Source organism: Sceloporus occidentalis, unplaced genomic scaffold, assembly GCF_023333645.1.
Source record: "Sceloporus occidentalis isolate IW3139 unplaced genomic scaffold, rSceOcc1.0.p SCAF_3, whole genome shotgun sequence".
NCBI lineage: Eukaryota > Metazoa > Chordata > Lepidosauria > Squamata > Phrynosomatidae > Sceloporus > Sceloporus occidentalis.
The window spans coordinates 109,614,258-109,636,539 of NW_028316983.1; the positions used below are offsets into that span (position 1 = coordinate 109,614,258).

A 22,282-nucleotide genomic window follows, 5' to 3' on the forward strand; every position below is an offset into this window, starting at 1 on the left:
AAATATATAAATTTCAAATATCAAACATTGATTTTGCTATTTTATATAAGGGACACCATTTTACTACGCCATTGTATACAGTGAGACTTGAGCATCCACAGATTTTGCTATCCATGGAGAGTCCTGGAACCAAACCCCAGCAGATACCAAGGGCCCACTGTATGATGGATTTGTGGAACATAATATATAGAGAAAGCACACACACATACACACACACTTTGTGCAATATGTTGGATAGGTATGTGTTACTTATATCACAGAAAGGGGCCCTGAAGCACCGTGTAACCAAAAAACCATTCAGAATCAGCTTTATAGGTATAGGTGGAAAAAATCAGTTATATTGTCTATTTCTTTAATTAATATCTACCCTTTCTCTCAGAGTTAGTGGTTTGCAACCTATTAAAATCAAGTATAGCTTTTTTAAAAAACCTGTAGAAATAAATATTTAGAAGGTAAAAATCCTAAAAACAGAGAGGATAAGGGAAAGGATTCAGTGGCACAGAATATTAGGGACTATAGATGCTGCGTCATATTGAGTCAGGCCATTCGTCCATCACACCCTGTATTATTAATTGACTGGCAGTGGTTTTTACAGGGGCTTCAATCTATTTCCTGGCATCACTTGGAGGCCTCTACTCTCCTTGGTGGTCTCCCATCCATATAAAGGAGAGGACTGACCCTCTTTAGGTTCAGAAAACAGATTGGATTGAGTGTGGTCAGGATGATACAGTGCAGCTAAGACTAAGAAACTCACAGTAGGGCAGGAGAAGGGATGGAACAGAGTGGTGGAAATGAAGGAAGAGAAATAGCAGGCTGAAGATACAATCTTCTCCTTGTCCCAAATACAGACACAAGGCTGTAGCTTTTTTGGGGGTGGCGGGGTGGGGATTGAGCAAAATGAAGGCACTGCTCTACCAAATAGGAATTCTATCTCCAGTAAAAGTCTCCAAATCCCAGTTATTGAAGGAAGTAAAATTTCAGTTGATAATTTAGAAATATAGTTTAGGCATCCAAAGAAAGGGACAGGCAGAGTTACCAAGGGAATGCAAAACCAGCAAATACAAGTGTTCAAATTATCAATGTTTGTCAATGTCATTTTCTATATTATTAGAAATTTTGGGACTGAAGGAAAAGTTCATTGGGGAGGGGGAGACGTATTGTTTGAGGACAATGCCTTGATTTTGTGTGCACACATACCGTAGCTACACCTGTGTACAAACACCAACCAGAGAAAAGAGGAAGTTCTAGCCTCTGTTGGAATGGCAGAGTCAAGTGTGCATCCTTAATTTTTATTCTATAAGTGAATGGCTAGCATTCACACTTCTGGAGGGTTAAAAAAAAATCACTATCTTTGGAGCCCATTTCTCAGGCAAAGCTGTTGCTTAAAGAGATGGGAATAATTTGTCACCCAAGTTGCTATTGTATTGATATACTCACCCAAGGTTGGATTATCAATGGTGCCACATGGAGCAAATGCTCCAGGACCTTCCATGGCTCAGGGCCACCATAATTTGTTTTTTTTATTTTGTTTTATTTATATACCGCTATTCCAAAGATCATAGCGGTGAACAGCAAGTAAGCTAATTAGCAAGTAAGCTAATTTGCCCCCAACAGTCTGGGTACTCATTTTAGCCACCTCGGAAGGATGCAAGCCTGAGTCGAGCTTGGGCCGTTTTGCTGGTCTTGAACTCGCAACCTTGTGGTTTCGAGTGAATGGCTGCAGTACAGGCATTTAACCACTGCGCCACCACGGCTCCATGTTGCCAAGGCTGGCATCACGTATATACACATACAATCACAAGGTTTTTTTCATTGTGAAGTTGTCAAGGCAAAAGGCTGAAAAGGGACTATAGAACATCTTCTACCCCCACCCAAGGACTGACATTGTTTATTCCTCATTCCAGCATATTTCCCAGCTGCATTATGAGGATACAAGTAAGTGATGCATTTGGGTTGCCCTTTATGACACTCTGGCTGCAGTCAAGCTATTTGGGACATTGGCAGGGGGTGCCATGATCCACCTCCCCCCCTTTTCAGGCCTGAAGGAACTGTCCCAACCAAATGGGCTGATTTTGTCTCAGCAAGTCTGATCTTCTACAGCAGAAAAGCCAACCCATCCCAACAGTAAAGCCGACATGTGTGTGGAAAGGAGTTATTGTTTTTGGAGCTGTTTCAGAACTTCAACCACATTATTATAGCCTTCTGCTCACCCACTTGTTTGAGCAATGAAGCTTTATCACTTGCTGAGTTGACTTTTAAAGGAGGCCACTGAAAAAGTATTACATTTTGTAATACTGCCATTTATTTACAAATGTTGAGACTGAACATGAGTGAAGGCATAGTTTAACCACACTGACAAACCATCAAAGTCCATTGGAGCCACATAGATCCCAGGGAAACAGCCAGCACTTTCACATGTCTACAAAGGCCAGGCTCAGTTGTGCCCTCCATCTGCATCTGAATCTAAACTCTGAACGTTGACACGATCAGTTTTCCTATTCAAATGGTTCCCAATGTGGCCCTATATCAATAAATCATTAATTCCCATGGCTGCATATTGCTTATAGTTTACCTGGCTGAACATGGCAGCATTTTAAGCAGTCCTCTCTTTTTGCCATCCTTTCCCATTTCCCTATTTGATGTTGTTGTTAGCTGTCCTGGTGAACCTGTGTCTCAGACATCTCCAAGTTCTCCTATCCTCCACTGCTCTGCTTCCAGGCCCATGACCTCCCTGATTGAGTCCAGCCATCCGGCCTGCAGTCATGCCTTTTCATGATGTGGCCAAACTACGACAGCCTCAGTTTGGTCATCTTGGCTTCCAGGGAGAGTTCAGGCTTGATCTGTTTAAGGACTCAATTGTTTATCTTTTTGACTGTCCATGTTATTCTTAGCACTCTTCTCCAACACAACTTCTCAAATGAGTTGATTTTATTTTTATTCACTTTCTTCACTGTCCGACTCTCATGTCCACATATGGTAATTGGGAATACAATGGATTGGATGATTCTAACTTTAGTGCTCAGCTGTATATCTTTATTCTTCAGAAATAGGAAGGACAGCAATGAAAAAACTAGACAAGACCATAGTCTTGTTATTTCTTGACTGCAGTTCCCATTCTGATCAATGTTTGATCCAAAGTATGGATCAAGGTATGGGACTCTCTTATACTGAATCAGACTATTGATTCATTTGGTCCAGTATATTTGTCAACAACAGTGCACTGGCACTGACACTTTTCCAGAGATACAAATAGGAAATTTCCCTGTCCTACATGAGAATGCCAGGGAATATCAGAGATTTAACCTGGGAGCATCTGCATGCAAAACTCATCCTTGCTTACTTAGAAGTAAAACACATTGAGTTCAAAGAGCTTTAATCCCAGGTGACTGATTTTAGGACTATAGACATCTGTGGATTTGAGTATCCACAGATGGCCCCACCCCATTATTGCTAATGACGGTGTTTGCACATGGCCATGCCAATACAGTCACATGCATGTCACATGTATATTGACAATATGGAACTTGAGGTTCCACACTTTTTCTATCCATGGGGGTAAAGGTCTGGAACACATATTTCAGAAACATGTCTGAGGGTATAGAAGTATTTTAAAAACATGTATGAGTGTATAGCACATTCTTTATAACCAAAAGACCTTTGTTGCTAAATGGTGGCCAGATACAATATGTCCAGGTACAAGTTGGACCTGAGAATTAAAAAAAATCTGTTTGCCTTCCCTGCAGGGAAACTAAAGTTTCTGGATCTGCTTATGACCAAGTGACAGTAGACATAAGTCCATGGGAACTGCTGAAGCTAGAGTTACATAAGCCACCTGTGGTAAAGATTCTGTATTGCAACAGAGTCAAGGGGAGATTTTTTTTAAAAATTACATCCAGATGGAAAAGTCTGGTTGGGCATCTTTGAATTCATTGAAGGTAAATGACCGTGACCTCCTTCTAAGAGCAGAGCAGCCATGTGGTCGGCCATGGAGCATGTCTAAGTAAAGGTTGGACCTCAGGAAACGTGGGTAACTGTCTTGCTCCATTAGGGCATATATTTTGTTCTGTGCAGCATCAAAGGTGTTGAGTATTGGATGTTTCATGCTCTCACTGGTACAAGCTTTGGTGTTAAAGTCAAGGTTGACCTAGGTAAAAAGTAAAAGGGAAAACAGCACTTGATAAAGCAAAGATATCTGATTGAATTTCCCAAGATTTACAAACACCCAGTTAATGATAAAAAATAAAAAAAAATAAAACAGTAATCTGATCAGGTTCCTTGGGATAGTATGTGTACAAAAAACACTATTAAACTTGTGTCCCAGGTATTTATCACCTTTCTCCTGTGCTGTGGAAGGGTTCGCCAGATTTGCATCATTATTTAAACTTGCTTTAGCCAAAGGTTACAAATGTTCTGAGTAAATAATTGTAATTGGATTTGTAGATAATGTGCTGAGTAGATCATTGTAATGAGATGTAGGGATAATGTGTGTCCTCTGAAAAAGAATCCTTTTACCAAGTTCTAGATCCAGTAGTAAGAGAGGTAGTATTTTCTGGTGGCAACCACAGACTGAAGGAGTCATGTGGTGGTCAGTTATGGAAATGTTGTAAAAAATGGTTCCAGGGATGTTGCCCAAACCAAAGAGACATGTAGCTCATGATCAGAGACAGAGTTCTGCTGGTTTAACACAAAGATCCATTTAATTGATCAACATGTCTTCCACAGTGTCCAGACTAAGGAAGCCCATAAGCACAACATGAGGGCAACAGCCCTCTCCCACTATTGTGCCCTGGCAGCCAATTTTTAATTTTATTTTTATTTCCTCTTTTTCATGCAGTTCTGGAGTTCTGCCAATGCAATTTAATTTTTTTTAAAAAAAACTTTATTTTTCTTCAAACATATGCATATCTTTCCAATAATACATTAGAAATTACTTAATAACATAAAACACTACCCCTAAAACACTACTTCCTCAATGTCTCTTGCAAGGTCATCCTTTCTTCCCAACCAAGTCTATTTAAATTTATTGTTCTTTTATGATATAATCTCATATATCTACAGTAGTCACAAAGTTTTATACTCATGCAAAGTTTTATACTCATGCAAGATGCAAGGGATTTTTCTTCCCCCTCCATGTTCACCTTATTTCCCTCTCATCCTAATACTCTACCTATAATTTAAATCCATCTATTCTTGTACATCTCATTTATTGGAAGCCATTCTTTCTCAATTATGTTCACGTACTTCTGATTGAGACGAGCTGTCAAAATATCAATTTCTATCATTTCCGATTATTTTAGTACGCAATCATCTATTATGGGAAGTTCATTCTTTTTCCATTTTTTGTGCTACCAAAAGCCTTGCTGCCCTAGCCATATAAAGTAAAATTCTTCAGTGTTTCCTTTCTACATGAAATGGGATCTTATTTAACATATTGAGTAGATAGATTTCTGGTCTCAATTCATAGTTTATTTTGAGTATCTTTTCAATCGTTATGTGTATCTTTTTCCAAAAGACCTTTAATTTTCGGCATCTCCACCACATATGGAACCATGTACCTCCCTTCCCTTGCCATTTCCAACATTCATTAGATGGCATTTACTTGGTGTCAAATACCACCTATGCTCCATTTTAAAATAATTCTCCCTCAAGTCCAGTGCACTTGTAAATTTTGTTCTATTTCTAGCATAACTCCAACTCTCTAGTCCGATGACTCGATCACAATCTGATGCCCATTTTATCATCTCATCTGATATCAAATCATCTTCCTGTTCTCTTTTCCTTAGAAATTTATATAAATTTGATGTTCTTTTTCTTGGATCAAACAAAATTTTATCTATTATCAAAGTTTCATGTTCAAATTCTTCAGTTTTTTGATTCATCAGAAATCTTTCTATTAATTGTAAATATAGAAACCAATGCATTTCGGGATCAAGCTGATGCATTTATTTTTCTCATTTCATACTTATTTGGGTGGACTTGATCCAATATGTCTTTATAAGTAAGCCATCTATCAACCTTTTTTCATCTTCCAATGAATGCTTCTTGTGGTGACACCCAAAGAGGTTTCCTTCTGTAAGTTTTCTTCTTAAAGTTCTCCCAGACTCTTAATAAAGCTCTTTTTTTAACAATGTGGTGCCAAAATTCACTATGGACAGATGTTTTCCCATACCAAATGTATGTGTGCCAACCAAAATGATTGTTGAATCTTTCCAAGTTCAATAATTTAGTTCTGCCTAGTACAATTAAGTTGGCAATCCAATTTAGTACACTTGCTTGATAATATAATTTTAAGTCTGGGATACCTCCTCTCCCTCCTTCTTTTTGTCTTATCATAGTTTTCCAGTTTATCCTTGGTTTCTTATTGTTCCAAATAAACTTCCTTAAACATGTTTGCCATTCTAGAATCGGTTTTTTCGCTACTCAATAAAGAAATACTTAAAAATAAAAATAGTGGACATCCTTCTCTGGTTCCTTTTTTGATGGCAAAAGTAATGGTTCTATTACCATTTACAATTAGTTGAGCCATTTGTTTTTAATATATTCTTATCTAGGACACAAAATTTGTCCTCATTTTCATCCGTGTCAATATTTCTATCATGCAACTCCAGTTCACACTGTCAAAGGCCTTTTCAGCATCAACAAATATTAGTCCCAACTTTTTATCATTATGTCTTTCATAATATTTCAATACATCCAGAATTAATCTTATATTTCCTTCATCTGTCTAGAAGGGAGAAATCCTGCTTGAGCTTCATTTATATACTCTGCAATTACCCTTTTTAGTATTTCTGCCAAAATGGTTGCCATTATCTTATAATGGATACATTAAAAAAGAGACTCAAAACCGTTCTCTTTCGTCAAGCTTTTCCCCCTGAAGAATAAAGTTATTCATGCTGGCTGTTATCGATCCTCTGCCTTACCCTGGATATGTATGTGATATGTTATGAGTAATTATTAATAGAGATTGTATTTTTGTACTGTTTTATATTTTATAACAATTTTGTAATGGTTTTTTAGTCTGTAACCCCACTTCGATCCAATGGGAGAGGCAGGGAAACATAAATAAAAAATTATTATTATTATTATTATTATTTGTGACAAACTTTTCATCTCTTTCTTCTTTTAATATCAGTATGATGTTATCATTTTTCAATGTTTCTGGAATTCTGTTATTTTTCATATCATTTAATGTCCTTTGTAATGGTATTTTTATCTCCTCATAAAATTTCATATAGTACAAGGCAATAAATCCATCTGGTCCTAAAGCTTTCTTTATTTTAAATCTCTTTTTTACCTCTTCTGTTTCATTAATAGTGTAAGCAGCACTCATTATTATATGATATTTCTCATTTATATGCTGAGTCTTTTGTATATCCAAATAATCTCTTATTGTTTGCAAATCTATATCTTCCTTACTGTATAAGTTCCAATAAAACTTTGAGAAAGCCTTTTTGATCTCCTCCTGTTGTTATACCATTTTAAATTATATAATTAATATCCAATTGCTCCTACTTCTTCACCTCCTGCTTCCTCTTCACCCTTTGATTTTTCACTTCCAGGTTCCAGGGTCTCATGCGCCAACTCTTACTTCTCTCCTCCTCCTCCTCCTCCTTCATTTTAGTACTTGTCCGTTGCTTCTTTCCTCCTTTCAGCTCTTGTTTTCATTCTTTCCCCTCCTTGCAAGTCCCTTTCTTTGTCTGATCTCAGTTTCCTTGGGAAATCTTTTGCTTTTTGTATAGAGTTGATTGGAATAATGAGGAGAAGGGTAAACAGGAGGAGAAGATGAGACATTGACACCACATGATTGCCAATATTGCAGCTGCCCCAGCAACAATATTTTACACGTCGGAACTTGCCCTATTTACAGTTTTTCCCATCAATGAAAAGGGATGCTCTAACCACACTTTGGAGACACAGCAGCTGTGAGTCAGAGGTGGCATCATGCAATAAATATTGCCAAAGACACTTTTACAATTGAAACTATGGATTAAAAGCCACATGTAGTAATCTCCTTAGACTAACATATTTGCTGTCTATGGAGAAATACAGGTGGCATGTTGCTATGTCTTGGAGAGATGTACCCAAGTGTTACCCCACCAAAATCTACCTTCAAAGTGATGCATTCCTCCCAGCAGAACTATTTCCTTTTTGCTGGAGAGTGTAGGAGATCAGTGGAGCTGTGTCCAGCTATTTTCTTGTACTTGAAGTAATAGGCATCTGCCAGAACTTCCCAAGGATCTTCAGGAGGTCCCTGTTCCATGTCCAGCTACTAGAAAATAGCTGCACTTATAACTGTTGATCCCTTTGAGTTCCAACAACAAGGAAATGGCTGTATTGGGAGGGCTACATCACTTTACAGGGGTTTATGTTTTGGGGGAGGGATTTAATCTCTGAGCACTCAGTAAAGAATTCCATTCTTTGGGATGACCTAAAAGTATATTACAATAGCATAAATTAGACTTACACTATTGTAACTCACTAACAAGATGCCAGCAATTAATTATTCCATAGGAACCAGAAAACAGTTTGTAAATATACCAGCCCTGGCTCCACAGTTTACGCATAGCCTATCTGACACAACGATGGCCATTTTGTTGGTAGAAAGTGGATGAAAACCTGGATCAATATATCAAGTGTGTGATATATCACTAATATTTCATCTTTAATACTGCCTTTTGGAACAAATCTGCAATCAGTCTTTTTTTTAGCTGCTTAAAGCTTTATGATTATTATTTTTTTTACTCTGAAGGTATTATGATTTTTTACTCTATTTAAACTGGTGATTTGTTTTATTCATTGGGTTCATTATCTGAAATCTTGCCAATGTAATAGTTATAGGTTGAATGTAATAGCAATTGCACCTGTAATTATTGTTTTAGCAGACAGATGGAGTAATCCTAGCTACTAGCATCAAATATAGGCAGATATTGTTCTCAGACAGATAAATTACATTTCTCTTTCACTTTGATGCTGCTGCTGGAGCTTGTGCTACAATTTTCCTGACATGTTTTCAAAGGTTGGGCATTAAGTTCAAGGTGAACATTAGTATGCATGTTTACTCAGAAGTAAATATCACTGTGTTTAAGGAGATAACGTCTTAGTAAGTTTGATGACTTTCTCTTCACAAACCAATAGAAAACATATTTTGTAATAGGATCATGTTCACTGTACCTCTTTTGGAGCTTCCTTTTCAATAAATGTTTCATAAATAGTCTTTGCTTTGAGTGGAAGTTGAGAATCATCTTTACATTTCTTGTACTCTTCACATGCCATCCAAAACTCAATGTTCTCTTCACTAAACTCACTTCTTAGGAATCTTGTGAATACATCGACTCCAGCTACAAATGAAAAACAAGAAAACAAGAAAACTAGCCTGCATTGTTAGATATATACAGGTTTTCATAGATAATAAAACATAATTGCATTTTTCCGACTGCAATTTTAACATAAACATCTGTTTTCCAATTTTCTTTCAGCAACATCAGATCACTGCAGTCCTTCATAAGCTATGCTTTTAGTTATATTTGTGCAGCCAATGATACCGTTTACATGGCTTAAAGCAGATGAGGAAGCTTAGTCCATAACTTTCAGAAATGGCTTTTAATTCTGAACAGCCATCCAAAAGTTTTGAGAGAAAAGTGGGAAATAAATGCATCAAACAAACAAACATTGCAGGGAAAAGCTGAAAAAATTGCCTCTGCCTTTCAGGAAACTATTATATGTTTAGCATCCTTTCCAAACATCTCCTTTAGTTGTTAAGGCTATGAGTATATCTGAGCTGTATCAGTTTTGCGTATATTCCTAAGTGTGTTCCATTCTGTTTCTTAACCGATCTGCAACTTTTTTTTTAAAATCCACATTGAAACTTGTCTTTAAATACATATTTACACACATGCTTTCTCATCATATCTGCATTTCTATTGTATTTCCCCTTGATGTTTTCATTTTGTGCATTACTATATATCATAAAATATATATTTTCAATGCACTTTTACACATGTGTTGAGGTGAGGATTGCACTGCAAAATGTGGAGAACTGTGAAATCCAAATGGTAACTGGTGTTCCAGAGCCAGCATGATTTGAGTGTTTGACTATGACTGTGGAGACCAAGGTTCAATTCCCAGTTCAGTCATAAAACCCACTGGGTAAGTCACATGCTCTCAGCTTCAGGGGAAGCCAATGACAAACCTCTTCTGAACAAATTTTGCCAAGTACAGTAAATCCCATGATGGGTTTGCCTTAGGATTTCCCTAAACTGGAAACAACTTGAAGGCACATAACAGCAACAAATTGTGTTCCAGCCTTCAAATTGCTCTTGGAGTTGTAAATCCGGTCAGTTGACTTCAGATTGTGGAGTGAACATAATCCTTGAGCATTTCTAGATTGTGCTGCACAGTGAACACTAACACTTGATAGAATTTTCAAGTAGTAACTCTAAAACAACTAGCTCAAGCTTTGCATATCATTGAGAATTCATTAAGCTCTCAGCCATATCTAATAATTCCACTTTGTATTTGGGCAGCATGGCTCACTGAATCGTTTTCTGGAAAAGTTCAGTCACTTCAAAGTTTTTTCAGGTGTCATGATCAAAATTCAAAGCTATTTCCCACAGCAATCAATTTGTCATTGCAAGGCCTAGACTGAATACAGTTCTTCACTTTTGCACATGGTCAATCCTCCACCCAAAAAGAATAATTATAATGAGTCGTTTTGACATGAAAATGTTTTGAGTTTTCTTGCAAAATGAATGAAAGGACATAGAACTTCAGTGAAGCGTAATTCCAGGAAGAAACACTCAATACTAACCTTTGTGTGAAATCAAATTATCAAAAGATTCACCCCACTTCTTTACCATGTCAGGAGATTCACTACAAATGACAGGGGGGAAAAAAGAACAGTCATGTGTTTTGTTTGTGTAGGTGAGCTATTTCTTAACACAGTTTACTTCCTATTGCTTTCAATTTGTCATATTTCACAAGGTGCTGAAATAAATTGTTTTATAAAAAAGTAAAAAAGCTCTTTCCTTTAGCCTTCAAGAACAACTTGTCTAATTTTGTTGGCATTTTTTTCCTATTGAATTATACAAAGAGCCATCTCTGCTCCCTCATCCCTTCACTTCCAATATTCCAAAGACTGAAGTATTACCCCCTGCTTATTTTTTGTTGTGACCCCTGTCTTTTATGCAAAATTAAAGCATTCTGTGAAGTAAAGATCGTAAGACAAAGGGGGCAGCTGTCTTTCTGAAACCGTGAAAACACAAAAGCTGGGAAGCTAAAATGACCTGTTTCTACAGAGATGTGGTTTCAAATAGAGCCTAAGTCTTGGTGACCACAGGCTATTTTTAACAGTGCACAGGAAGCTCTATGGTATATGGAAACAAAGATGCAAAAGCAATGGCCCAGTAACCATATTAACACATGTAGCCCATTGCTTTGTTTACAGACAAAGAACATTTTTCAAATGTCATGCTATTTCTGAAGGACTGGATGCTATTTTGTTGGGGAGGAGGGGTCTTTTTTTTAAAATCAAATATGTCAAAGCATGAATTGAGTTTATTGAACTCTGGTTTTTTAGTTTGCCGAAAAGGCAAGTAGAAAAGGGTAAGGGTAAGGAGTAAAATCCCATTCCTTTGTTTGCTCTTTTAGGCAAGTTGTAAAATTAAGATTGAGAGAACTCATTCTGGGCTACAAGGAAAAGGAGGGAAAATGCAGGCAATATGAGGCAATATGAAAAAGGTAGGCAGTTTGAAGAGGGGGAAATAGCAGAGACACAGGAGGTAGAAGGAGTCTTAAGAGGTTGTTGTTAACTGCCCCAAGTCAGATTTGACCCATGATTAATTCAGTATTAGTGTTTTAATGATGGTATTTTGTATTATGTATCATTTTAATGATGTAATCCCACCTCGATCCGTGGGAGAGGCGGGAAATATAAATAAACATTATTATTATTATTATTATTATTATCATCATCATCATCATCATCTCCAAGATGCCCAGTCCTCCACAACTCTGCTTAGTTCCTGTACATTCACACCCCTTAATAGAGTCCATTCATTTAGCCTGTAACCTTTCTCTCTTTCTCTTCCCTCCAGCTTTCCTAGTACTATTATTTTCCCAGTGAGTCATGCCTTCTCATGATGTGTCTGAAGTACAACAGCCTAAATTTTGTCATCTTGGCTTCCAGGGAGATTTCTGGCTTGATTATTTCACGCCAAAACCCCTCTGGGATACAGGTGAGTTGTAACCATCACTGACGGATCTTACCACACTGCCCTGTGCCCAGGCAACTGACAGCCCATATCCAACCTGGGAGTGTCCAGGTAATGGAGGGAAATATGAGGCAGCCTCAGAGCCAGAATACTCAGGGAGCCAGTATCGACCTGCCCGAGAAGACCTAGATTTCTGATCATTGGTTATGCTGGCTAGGAATCCTAGGAGATGTAGTCCATCACCATTGGGAGGGCTACATAATTCTCACCCATGATATAGGACTAGTCTCTCTTTCAGATTATAAAATTTAATATCCTTACAAGAATAATTTTGGGTGAACAATTTTGGGGTGGTGGAAATCTTCAAAATCCATATCTCCTTTGCTCTAACTTTTCAGATTGTTTCAGTTTGTCTGTGCCCCACAATTGGCAACTGCTTAGACATGACTTTCCTCTCATTTTGTCCTTCACCTTAACAACAGTAATGCCACCATGTAGTCTATAAAGTTTGGCCCATTTCAGGATATAACTGAAGGTATGCAAAGAAATATATCCTTCCCATCATGTACATAACCATAAGTCTGTCTTGCTGAAAGTAGCAATGTTGTAGCCGATTTTTACCTTCTGAATCTGCAGGAAGGCGAGAGCTTTTTTCAGAGGGTAAACAGATCCTCTGAAAGCAGCCACAACTTTTTAATGCTAAAAACCATGTACTTCACACACACACAGACACACACACAGAGCTTTCTGTGCAAAATCATTGGCTCCTCCCCCCTCACAAACCCCGTGTTTTGTAGAAACAATTTTTGTTCATACTGAAAATTTTACAGCAATAGACTATTTTCTAAGACAGAGTATTGCAGTTTGTCAGAACTTCCTTTCCCAATGTGGATGTTAACACTGACAAGCATTCTACACATCACTATTTCCTGGCCATTGGCTTTTCCACTTTTTGTCCCACACTGCTCACCTTGAAGCTTTTGTCAATTTCTCAAATTTGTCCAGATTGACATCTGGGTGCAGTTCACACTTCTGCAAAAGACTCAGCCGGTTCCTTTTTTCCTGCGTCCTAAGAGACAGAGTTTAACCCACATAATATTACTATTGCAAAAGACTTGCAACGACTTCCATTTTGCCAGCATATAAAGGTCCCCGAAAAGCCAGTCATTTCCCTCTCACATGCTATTTCACTAATGTTGATGTTATTTCTCCCATGTTCGCTATAGAGAGTAATGAATTTCTCCCTTACACCTCTGCATACATTTACATACTGAATCATCTGCAAAGGGTAAATGAAAGTCTTTTCATTTTGACACTCTTGTGCATTTAGTTTGCGGGCAAAAGGCAGGGAAAGCTAATCTTAGTAATCTCAAAGAGAGAAGGCCAAGGTCTTCTGGTGCCATTTAAAAAATAAAATAAAAGGGAAAGGAAAATATGCCATGACTCCCAGCAATTGAATTTACTAAAAAGAAATCTCCTTCACTGTAGAGTAAAACAGAACTAGACATTCTAGAAAACATGTGCCTGAAATAAAAAAGCTTGTCCTTCTCCTTCTCCCCCACCACATAACATCTACTAACAGAAAACACATCTTGTTCAGAGTTTTCTTGCCCCCCCCCCCAACAAGTCGTTTGACTACTATTTGGAGAGGTGGACAAAACTCAGAATAGGATGGCATCTTATCATTATTATATATATCTTTTAAAAGTTATATGTAACGAGGAGTACATAACATCTACAGAAAGCAGAGCTAGAGTCTTCAGCCATGATCGTATACCCACAAGAATAATTAGTCTATGTCCCATCTAATTACACAGATGAGACATTTCTCCAAACATCACCTTAATAAAAGACTAATATAACTACCAGGTATATTACTTGAACATTACCAATCAGAACTATCTACATAACTTCAGTCTGGAAATGTCTAATTTACAAAACTCACTAAATCAATACTTGGAATTATATTTTAGGGGCCTTTAGAAAATATAAACAATTAATAAATAACAGCTTACTACACTTTTTAGTAGTCCTTGTAGTGAGCATGAGTGCAAACATTACCACATTCTTGGGGTGTGTGGGTTCTGGTGTGACAGCACTACTTTTTGATGTGAATTTTGCTTATGCCTAAATGACTAATTTGATGGGCCAATGTCAAAACAGAATGACTTCTATGACTACATCTTGATTTATTATCGGCCATATTATCATTGTTGATGATAAATAATGATCATCTTTATCACCACAAGAATTTAAATGCCCATTGCAAACAAGCTTGTACAATGTGGGTAACTGTTACATGGATTTGTAATTGGTTGACTGGCTGAAACCAAATGGTGCTCAACAATGGCTCCTTTTCATCCTGGAGAGAAGTGACCAGTGGGGTCCCACAGGGGTCTGTCCTGGGCCCAGTGCTATTCAACATCTTTATCAATGACTTGGATGACAGAATTGGGGGCATACTTTTCAAATTTGCAGATGGCACCAAATTAGGAGGAGTAGCTAATACTCCAGAGGACAGGACCAAAATTCAAGATGACCTGAATAGACTAGAAAACTGAGCCAAAGTTAACAAAATGAATTTCAACACGGAGAAATGTAAGGTACTGCACTTAGGGCGGAAAAATGAAATGCACATATATAGGATGGGGGACACCTGGCTGAACGAGACTATGGAGCTTATCCCCGTTCTGTTCCCTTTCCGCCCCCTTCTGTTCCACACTGGGCCCATTCCCCAGAGCCCATGCGATAAGCTCCTATGTGTGCAAGGGATCTAGGAGTCCAAGTAGACCACAAGTTGAACATGAATCAACAGTGTGATGCGGCAGCTAAAAAGGCCAATGTGATTTTAGGCTGCATCAATAGAAGTACAGTCCGCCCTCCCATACATGGGGGATCCGTTCTGGACACGCACACGTCTATGGGGAAAAGAGCATATGCCCAAGCCCCACAGCAAATAATGGGGCATGTGCTCATGTCGGCGCATGGGGTGCATGGCGTGAGTATATGCCCCATTATTTCTGCTAGGGCTTGCCTTCCGCATAAGCTCAAAGCCATGGAAGGCAAGCCCGTCTATATGGAGGGCCAACTGTATAGTCTCTAGATCATGGGAAATAATAGTGCCACTCTGTTCTGCTTTGGTCAGGCCCCACCTGGAATATTGTGTCCAGTTCTGGGCACCACAATTCAAAAAGGATGTTGAGAAACTGGAGCATGTCCAAAGGAGGGCAACTAAAATGGTGAAGGGTCTAGAATTGCCCTATGAGGGAACGACTTAGGGAGCTGGGGATGTTTAGCCTGGAGAAGAGAAGGTTAAGTGGTGATATTATAACCCTGTATAAATATTTGAAGGGATGTCATATTGAGGAGGGAGCAAGTTTGTTTTCTGCTGCTCCAGAGAACAGGACCCAGAACAATGGATGCAAACTACAGGAAAAGAGATTCCAACTCAACATTAGGAGGAACTTCCTGACAGTAAGGGCTGTTCAACAGTGGAACACACTCCCTCGGAGTGTAGTGGATTCTTCCTCCATGGAGGTCTTTAAACGGAGGCTGGATGGCCATCTGTTGGGGATGCTTTGATTGAGAGTTCCTGCACGGCAGGGGGTTGGACTGGATGACTCTTGTGGTCTCTTCCAACTCTATGATTCTATGATTCTGCTAGGAGGGGAAGGACGGAGGAATGAGTAGGAACTGCTGAGATTCTATTTCATATTTCATTCATCCTAAAGAAGAACCTCTCACTGGGATATTTTCTTGCCAGGCCCATTTGCAACTGAAAACAGTCATTCTTCAGTCTTATTGTTATGATAAGATGTTGTGCTACTAGTTTAGCTTTGGGAAACATGGCCCTCCAGATATTGGTGGATCTCTACTCCCATAAGTCTTGGTCAGCATGGGCAATGGTAATGCAGTGACAGAGAGCTGTAGTCGAAGAATAACTGAAGAGCTATACAATTCATATGCCTGAGTTCATACAGGCCTTAAACGGGCCATTTCCGCAAACCTTGCTTTACCAGAATTGTAATTTACAGCTTTATTGCCTGAAAACAGTTAGTGTAATGCAATTAAACCCCTGTCTATGGTTTTCAGCTAGCAGGTGACAAATGTTTAAAACTCACTAAACCACTTTACAAAACTCACTAAACCAATTACACTACAAAATTGGGAACGTATTTCATTGAAAGATAACAAATACAAATAATAAAAACATGCAATCAGAACAGCAGGCCAGTAACTGATACTGATGGAAGTCTTAACATTTTTCTTGGTTGAAAATGTGTTCCACTATGATCACATGGCACTTTGGCTTGAATCCTTCACATTGTACTGTTTGATGGGCCGATTTCATATCAGATCAAATTTTATCAGCATGTTTTGAATTATCATGTGTTGAATGGTCATATGAGAATTGTACAGATCACCCAGACATTTGAACACCCATTCGTAATATTGTATAAGGAACCGTTGTATATACAGATACATATCCTAAGAAATAAAGGAAGTGATGGCCTTGCTTATGCAGCTAAAACAAGTCACACAACTGGGAAGTATCAGCTGGCTTATGGGAACCCTGAGATTGTGGAGAAGAACAGAACTGCCTTTTAAAAAATATCACAAATGGCGGTTGTCTATTTGCAACTTGAGCATAGTCAATGAGCACAGAATGCTAATCAACCACAGGCTAGCTAGGGAAATTCCAGTACATATGATTTGCACTGTTGGAATCCTAAAAAGGAAGATCTTCACATCCAGTGCAGCCATTTGTCTATTAGTATTTTGCTTCTACTTCAGGGGTGTGAAGCCTGTGGCCTCAAAATGTTGTAGGATCTCAACTCCCGTAAGCAAAGTCAACAGAGGAAAGACTAATGGCTGTGGAAAGTCATGTTCCAACAAAATTTAGAAGGCCATAAGCAGTGGTGTAGCAAAGGGATAGTGTGAAAATGAGAGCATTCTCCCTGACAAAGGAATTCTGCTATTCACAATGAAAATTGTTTTCAGTTCCCAAACTTATAGCATTGCAGAGACTGAGACACTGAAACCATTCACAATGATCATTTTTCTATTTTCTGTGTTTGCATTCCCTTGGGAACTTTGCCTGTCTCTTTTCTTTGGATACCTAAACTTTATTTCTAAATGCTCAACTGAAGCTTTTAGTCATTGAAATGCTAGTAATCTGAGGCCTGATGGAGGTGGAATTCTTATTTTTGCTGGGTTCAGTGCTGTCATTTTGTCTACCATCACATCTTAGCCTTAGAACTGTCACTGGAGATTTAGTGTGTATAAAATTTGCACATGGTTGATTTGCATAGAAAAATAGCATTTTCTGCCCAGGAATTAATATTGTATTTGTTGAGAAAAATCCTGCATTCTGTGCAAGAAATATTTTCTGGCAGAAAACAACCATGTGTGAATTTTGTGCAGAATAAGTCCTGAATAGCAAATAACCTTCAAAACTGTGTGGTTTCTGAAGACTTTCTCATACTCGAAAGAAAATGGCTGAAATTACTCATTGCTCCCTTCAAGAAGAAACTGAGGTCTAAAACACACTGCAGAAATAATCCAGTTTGAGACTGCTTTAAGTGCCTTGGCTCAATACTAGGAAATTTTTGGAATTGTAGTTTTGTGAGACATTTAGCCTACTTTGTCAGAGAGCTCTGGTGCCAAATAAACTGCAATTCCCAGGATTCCCTAGCACTGAGCCATGGCAGTTAAAGCAATTTCAAATTGGATAGTTTCTGCAGTGTGTTTTGGACCCAATTGAAGAATTACACCCCCGGTTCTTACTGACACCTTGTCAGGCCATGAATAGTATTGGTACATCAATAAAAACTGCTACAACATAATAGTGCATTCAGCTTACATAGTTCCAAAAAACTAGCTAAGTGACCCAAGTACCATGCAGGGGTTTCAAACTGTCTTGATAAAAAGGAAGCTAAATAACAGCAGCAAAAATATTTTGACTGAATTTAAAACATGCTCCCTGACACTGACTCCTAAATGAAAAATAAACATTATCACCATATATTATCCTGCATCTAAATCTTTTTTTGGACATTCTGTGGTAGAACTAAAACAAACAAAGAGGGAAAATGGAGTTCTGAGACAAAAACTATGAGCACTTTGATATTCTTCCTTTTTGACTCAGGACAAAAAATGTTTCTCTGCCTAATGAAAGTGCAAGTACTGAGTATTTTTGTTCTGGCAACTATTGGCTCTAAGGCTTTGCATACAATGGAGTAGGAAAGAAATTAGACAAGATGACCTTAGCAGTTCTATGTATGTCTCACTTCTTTCCTACTCCTTTTCTTGACTTTCCATCTTCTTCTCAGATCATTCTGTATGGCCACACTAGCAGATAGGGCATTATTCTCCTTTCTCTCTTCAGAAATGTAATTCCATAATCATGAAGCCACCACTAAGATAGCTCTCAGGCTGACTTTGTTTCTGGGGCAATAACCCAACCAGTAGACTATAGCTGCTGCCACATTGCAGATTAAAGCAGTTTGGCATTCCTTTAACTGTCATAGTTCCATCCTGGGATTGTAATGTGTTGTGTCACCAGAGCTCCCTGACATAGTAGGTTAAATATGCCGCAAAAGTACAAATTTCAGAATTCTCTAGCATTTTGCCAAGGCAGTTAAGGGGTGTCAACATGTATTAATTCTGTAATGTAGTTGCAGCCAGTAAGGAAGGAGAACAACTTGGCCAAGGGGCTCCTAGGATGGGCAGTAGGCCCCTTGATTAACACATGCCCAATCAAGCCAATTCATGTTGTAGCTACACATGTGCAAATTGTGCTGTAGTTTTCCTAAGCTATGTGCACTGTATACTTTCTGGTTGTAGCACAATTGGCACATATCTACCTGCTTTCTCCCCTAGGTTCATGTGTTTGCCACTAATAGGATGCCAGCCACCAAATGCTTGAGCAGTGATAACAGCAAGGAGAAAGAGCACCAGATGTCCCTCATCTTGCTTCCTCTGGGCAGCCATTTCTTCCTCTGTTGTTTTTGTTGTTGTTGTTGTTGTTGCTTTTTTTCTTTCCCTTTTCATTCCATGCTAATATCAAACACTGCTCAGAAGAGTATGGTGCATTTAAACTCTGTTGATTTTAACAGGAAATAAGCATGCCTCACAGTAGACTACCTTGCAGTACCGTAAAAAACAGTTAATCTATGTCCACACTGACCCACCCATCCATAGTCATGTTTCCAGATCTAGCTATATATCTGACAAAGTTGGCCCCAGGCAGTGCAAATTTAGACCTCAACAATATATTAGTTAGCCTTTATTTTACACCCACAACTGTGTCCCCCCCACACACATAAAAACTCAAATATGCATTTTGGATCTCTCTCAGTGTTGTCAGGGAGCTAGTACTTAAAGAAACAAGTTCATAATCCATCCCTGTGGCTTATTACATGGAACAGAAGGTCAGTGAAGGCTCCTTTGAAATCATCCAGGCATCTCCATCTTTTTTGAGTCCCATCTCACAGGTTATTTGTGCTCTACATAGATGAGCACTGAAAATGCATGGTGACATCCCCAAAACTGTTCATATTTAGGAAAAAACAAAAAAGAGAATGACACACTTTAAAAATCAATCACCATAGCCTCTTACCTGCTTTTTGTTTCTGTTTTTGCTCCTTCTTTATTAATAGATTTCACAATTTTACACAGAGACCTCATTTTTGAAGCGGTATTTAAAGTAGGGGATAAGAGCAACGAATTCTCCATTTTTTTTCTCTTCACAGCTCAGTCCGAAGCTACCTCGCTCTTCTCTTCTCTTCAGTTGTATATACACCACCCCTTGAAGTCTAGTTTCTTCTGTGCAGTTTCTCACTCATTTTGAATCTTGATTTGGTATTGGTTAGACATCTATAGAGATTGTGGCAAGCAGGTTTCCCCCCTTTTGGCTCATCTGGTGAGACAAGTACTGTATGTTGAATATTTCAAGGAAGTATTCTTTCAGATGTCATTTCTGTTTAAGGCAAAACTAGTAAGAGGCCAATGTTCTGCAAGTCATCAAGATAAGCATAGACCTTCCCACAGAGGCAGCTTGTGGTTAGTGTATGGGGAACATGATCTTTTGCGAGGCACAGGATGACATTTGATATAATGTATTGAAAACAAAACAGCAACATGGAGTTACAGTGCTGGAAGAGAGAAATATTATAGGTTCTATTTGTTTATGTTCAAACTGAAGGGACCAGTGAGGACTATACATTCTTCACTTCAGCCACAGCTTCAAGTATTCTTTGACAATTTATGAGATTTACAAGAGATTGTAAATGGGTTTGTCTTTTCTTCCATGAAACCATTGTGCTCAGGAGGATCCAATGGTGCACATCTTCTGGTAGTATGGTTTCTACTAGAGGACTTGGAATGGGGTGATCTTCCTTCTCCACCTGCTCTGGAAGACTGAGAAGCTATATTTTAGGGAAAGCGAAGGGATGCAGGGGGAAGGATATTTGAAAAGAATTCTGCTGCCAATATAACTTTGAATTTATTCTGCTATGAGGTAGGTTAGACTCAAACCTATAAGGTAAATAAAGTTGCTGAGCCCTGAGTGAATAAGTTTCTGGGCTGATTGTGGATTTGAACCACATCTCCCTTGTCAAAGTCCAGTACTCTGTTCACTATGCCACAGTGGCTTTTCCTGACATTTCCATCAGTTCTCTAATGTATGGCAGATACATCAATCAACTTGACATCCTCCATCACCACCAACTGCCCTCCTGCTAGAAAAACAGATTTGCTATCTGCATATATTTACAATAACCATAGAATTTGGTGTGGGCTGGAAGAGGCATAGAACAAAGCCAGTTTTTAGATGCATATATGTGAGAAATAGCACTGTGTGTTTAACCTCAGTTTTCAGCCATGGTGTCTGTGTCTGTTTCACATCTTGGAAATGAAATTTAGCCACAGACACATCTGGTAAAAACTTACAGATGGGGGGGAGGGGAGGGGAGGAAACCATCCACTTCCTTCTATTCTCCCACTCTTTGTACATTTCTGTTACTTGTAAACTGCATATTTTGCACACCGGCAATGCTCACAAATTTCTGTTTGTTTCTCAGTAACACACCTAACAGGATCTGTTATTGAGGCAATACACATGCCTCTGAAAGTACTTCCCATTTTTTCTTCTTGTTTAGATCACCTTGTGTCTCATATGGGGAAAAAGTCAGATATACATCAAATCAAATATTAAAAGTAAATATTTATTTCAAGTGGGGTTTATCTATGCAAGGCTGGCCCTACCATTAGGAAACATGAGGCAGCCACCTCAAATCGCAGAGGGTGAAGTGTTTTAGGTCTGCCATTCAGCCAGCCATTTTGCTCTTAATACCTCTTGTTTAGTTGACAGTACTGGAGCATCACTGGTGTGTGACTAAATAAGTAATTCCCAGTACTTTAGTTGGGATTGAAAATAGGATTCATGCCCTTAATATGGCACCCTGAAATGAGATGAAGTCTGTCTTACACATTGCCAGTCTAAATTCAACAGCATAGTCAACTTCAGAAGATTAAATGGGATAGTGGTGGTGGTAGTGGTAGTGGTGCCATTTGCTACTCTGCCTCAAGGAATCAAATGTCAGGACTTATATATTCTGTTTAGATGTTAGTTTGATACAGCAGACCTTTTCATGGTTATGCTGACCAGCCTTACTCTGTTTTAATAACCAAGTCTATAAAATTATTTCAGAAAAGCTAAGAAGCACTGAAGGCCATGCTCTCCAGGAGTGTATGAATATGTCTATTTCTAGACCATAGCTCTTGACATAAAAAAGATTACCCTCCTCTGCATTTGGGTAAACTAATGCTGAATCTAGGAATGTGATGGGAGCTCATTGCTGTTCATTAAACATATGAAATTTTTGGTTTTCTTGAGTGAGGTGTTAGAATTTGCAGATACATTGAAAAAGAAGTAATGGTGCAGGCACTTCAGTGAGAAATGCAATATTCAGGATTTTTTGCCCTTTTGCTTATATAATAAAAGTGACAGAGAATCAGCCATTCATTATAATTGTGTGAGTCTCATTCAAGGCAATTTGAATTACTCTATT

General features: G+C 38.5%; 1 protein-coding gene across 2 annotated transcripts; it reads right to left on the reverse strand.

Annotated features, from left to right (window-relative positions):
- Positions 1-2,279: 2,279 nt before the first annotated feature.
- RGS18 (regulator of G protein signaling 18) lies at positions 2,280-20,447 on the reverse strand. Of its 2 annotated transcripts, none has more exons than XM_089515807.1 (5): positions 19,831-20,447; positions 13,180-13,278; positions 10,808-10,869; positions 9,172-9,368; positions 2,280-4,144 (listed from the first exon to the last, which is right to left on the reverse strand). In XM_089515807.1, the coding sequence occupies exons 1-5, from the start codon at positions 19,944-19,946 to the stop codon at positions 3,887-3,889; spliced, it is 732 nt and encodes a 243-aa protein (XP_089371933.1). In that variant the 5' UTR covers positions 19,947-20,447; the 3' UTR covers positions 2,280-3,886. The 2 variants fall into 2 exon arrangements, with proteins under 2 accessions (XP_089371933.1, XP_089371935.1); XM_089515809.1 differs by having other exon boundaries at positions 9,172-9,338; positions 19,831-20,445.
- Between the last annotated feature and the right edge of the window lie 1,835 nt (positions 20,448-22,282).